This window comes from Rhagoletis pomonella, unplaced genomic scaffold, assembly GCF_013731165.1.
Source record: "Rhagoletis pomonella isolate Grant_MI unplaced genomic scaffold, Rhpom_1.0 Rhpom_scaffold_18773, whole genome shotgun sequence".
Taxonomy (NCBI): Eukaryota; Metazoa; Arthropoda; class Insecta; order Diptera; family Tephritidae; genus Rhagoletis; species Rhagoletis pomonella.
Window position 1 is genome coordinate 1 of NW_023477290.1, and position 2,833 is coordinate 2,833.

Genomic DNA, 2,833 nt, shown 5'->3' on the forward strand with positions numbered 1-2,833 from the left:
TATCGCAGTATTGCGAACTTATTTGGAGTGGGAAAATCGACAGTATGCACAATTCTTTCGGAATTTTGTAAGGAAGTATGGAAAGTATTGCACCCAGGGTATTTCAACTACTTTCCGCTAAGTAGAGAGACCATTGAAGAGTGTGTTGATGGTTTTAAAAGCATTGGATTCCCTCAATGTTTGGGAGCGCTTGGTAAGCTTTTCTTAAAATTGTAAAACTGTGTATAAACAGCTACATATAATATTTTTAAGATGGTTGCCACATAGAAATTCGACCTAGAACGGAAGAAGCAGTAGATTATATCAACTATAAAGGATGGTATTCGACAGTTTTACAAGCTCTTGTTGCATATATTTTTTTCGTTTCTTTTTAAGATATCGTTTTCTGTATATAAACGTTGGCAGTCCCGGACGATGCAATGATTCCCAAATCTTTGAAAAGTCCAGCTTAAAGAGAGAGCTAGAGAAATGTTCGCTTCTGTACTCAATGAGCACAAAATTAGGAAACTTTGATATACCAGTTGTCATTCTTGGAGACTCCGCTTTTCGTTTTTTCCAAATATCTAATGAAACCTTTTCCATTCAGTTTGGATAAAACACCAGCGCAAAAAACTTTCAATTATCAACTTTCGAAATCACGTAGAGTCATTGAAAATGCTTTTGGACAATTGAAAGCAAGGTAATTAAGCAACATAAAAGTGGATTTTAAATAAAAACACTTAAAAGAATAACCTACTTGCATGTGTATGTACAATTATAGGTTTCGTCGAATTGGAAAAGGCATTGATAACAGAATTGATAATGCGAATTCCATTATAAAAACTTGTTGTGCCTTGCACAACTTTCTGATAGCGGAAAATGACCAAGTTTCACTTTCTTGGCTAACTGAGCAGAACGATAACGACAGCAGTAGAAGGCCAAGAACGATAGAATACAAGATTGCGCATTCCCGCAGAATAACATTTGTGGCAACGGGTAAACAAAGAATATGGCGAAGAACAATGAGTTGACAGTTGTGAATTTGCAGTGAGAAAACGTGTTTTCTTTTCGATTCACCAATTTCTCAAGCCATCTTTGAATATACGTTAACAAAAAATATACAACCACTCTTGAAATGTGTTCAAAAGAATAGGTCTTATTAATTAACTATTAGAATTTTTGTGTTTGTATTGCAGGTGCCGAAAAAGTGATAATATCTTGTCGCAGCGCATGTTTTCCTGCAGAAAGTGGTCGATGCTTGCTTACCTCCGATTTTAATTTGTAATTTGTGGTATTTCAACGTTTTCAACTTAACATGTCGTGTTTAAAAGTGGTCCGTAAAGTGCTTCATACATATTACGCTGGTGTCTAAATTTTATGGCTTCTCCTGCCGGCAGAACTCTACCCACTTTCTGGCCAAGGCGTCGCCGCGGGGAAACAAAAAAAAACTGCATTTGGGGGCTTTACCCCTACGGCTGCTGCAATTCAACACACGCCACGACATTTTTATAAAGTTTTTATTACAAATAAAACGTTTTTTACTTCAGAACGCACGAATTACTTCGATTTTTCACTTGAAAGTACACAATACGTTTGCAATACGTTTACACTTGTTTCTAAACAAAAAGTTTGTTTACGTATTGCCATAAATGTCAAAGTCGGCAAAACCAAAGTAGCGGTTTCGGGAATGCGCCACCTTCAGTTCATTTCACCATGGTAGAAGGCAACCACAATCCGCGGATTTGCACCAAAGCCTAACAGAAGCTGAATCAATAAGGAATGCTTTCACTTCATACTTCAGTACGTTATTATCACATTTATTTCAGTTTCATTTTTTCATCTTAATATAAAGCCAAAGAGCCTTCATTCGTTTTATAAAATAAAAAATTTCAATCAAAAAAGGAAATATACATACATATGTATGTATATGTATGTATATTACATTGAAAACAAAAAAGTTCATATCACAAGATCTAAGATACTACTTTCTTAACATAAAAAAAAAAAATCACAACATATTTGATTCCATTTTCTTAAAGAGTAATTCTTAAATCTATAAAAAAAAACAGTTCACTTCATTAGATCTTACATACTATTTCCTTATAATCTATTAAATGTGTAAAAAAAATTATTAAATTCACAAGACATTACATACTATTCCTTAAAATCTATTTAAAAAATCTAAAACACCATCCGTCAATCTTTTCGCGTCTTTCTGCAGCTCCTGCATTGCCATCAGTTTTGCTTTTTCAAGTTCCACCAATTCTTCATTTGATTTGGGAAATTTATCCATAGCTTCCGAAAAATTGGTCTGGAGGCTTTCGCAGACCGTCACTAACCGATCCATTTGTTTTTTTCTTCTAGATTTGTCGGATGCTGAGGACGAAGTAGACGGCAATGGTGATGGCGATATCTGGGTCAGAGATGGCGGCAGCGATGAGAGATGGGTTGGTGACTCTGAAACTGAAAATGAATTTTTAGAATTTATGCACATAGATTAAGATAAAATGTAATAAATAGTTTTGCATCAAAGGCAAAGAATTTGAATGTCTTCCATCGAGACTTACCTTCAAAACTTTCTTCAATTAGAGCCTCTACATTATTTATTGAGAAGCCACCAATTATTTGGTGCACTTGCTCATATAAAGGCCATGATGCAGGAGAGCCTCCTGTTGTTCCCATAGCTGTCTTGGCCCTTCTATGAAAAATGCGTACAAAGAAGTCGGAAAAATCAACCAACACCAACACACAAGTATTTTATTCTTTCTTGAAAGGATTAATGTTACCTATATTTCGCCGTCAGATTATCAATCTTCATTTTAACTGATGAGGAGTTGACATTATAGCCCTGCAT

General features: G+C 35.2%; 1 protein-coding gene across 1 annotated transcript; it reads right to left on the minus strand.

Moving 5' to 3' along the window:
* Positions 1 to 2,169: 2,169 nt before the first annotated feature.
* Positions 2,170 to 2,827, minus strand: LOC118732323 (the record flags this gene model as incomplete). The annotated part of the gene is made up of 3 exons (XM_036461455.1): positions 2,766 to 2,827; positions 2,547 to 2,677; positions 2,170 to 2,442 (listed from the first exon to the last, which is right to left on the minus strand). Coding segments are annotated over exons 1-3 (436 nt in total), but the record flags the coding sequence as incomplete, so codon positions are not given.
* Between the last annotated feature and the right edge of the window lie 6 nt (positions 2,828 to 2,833).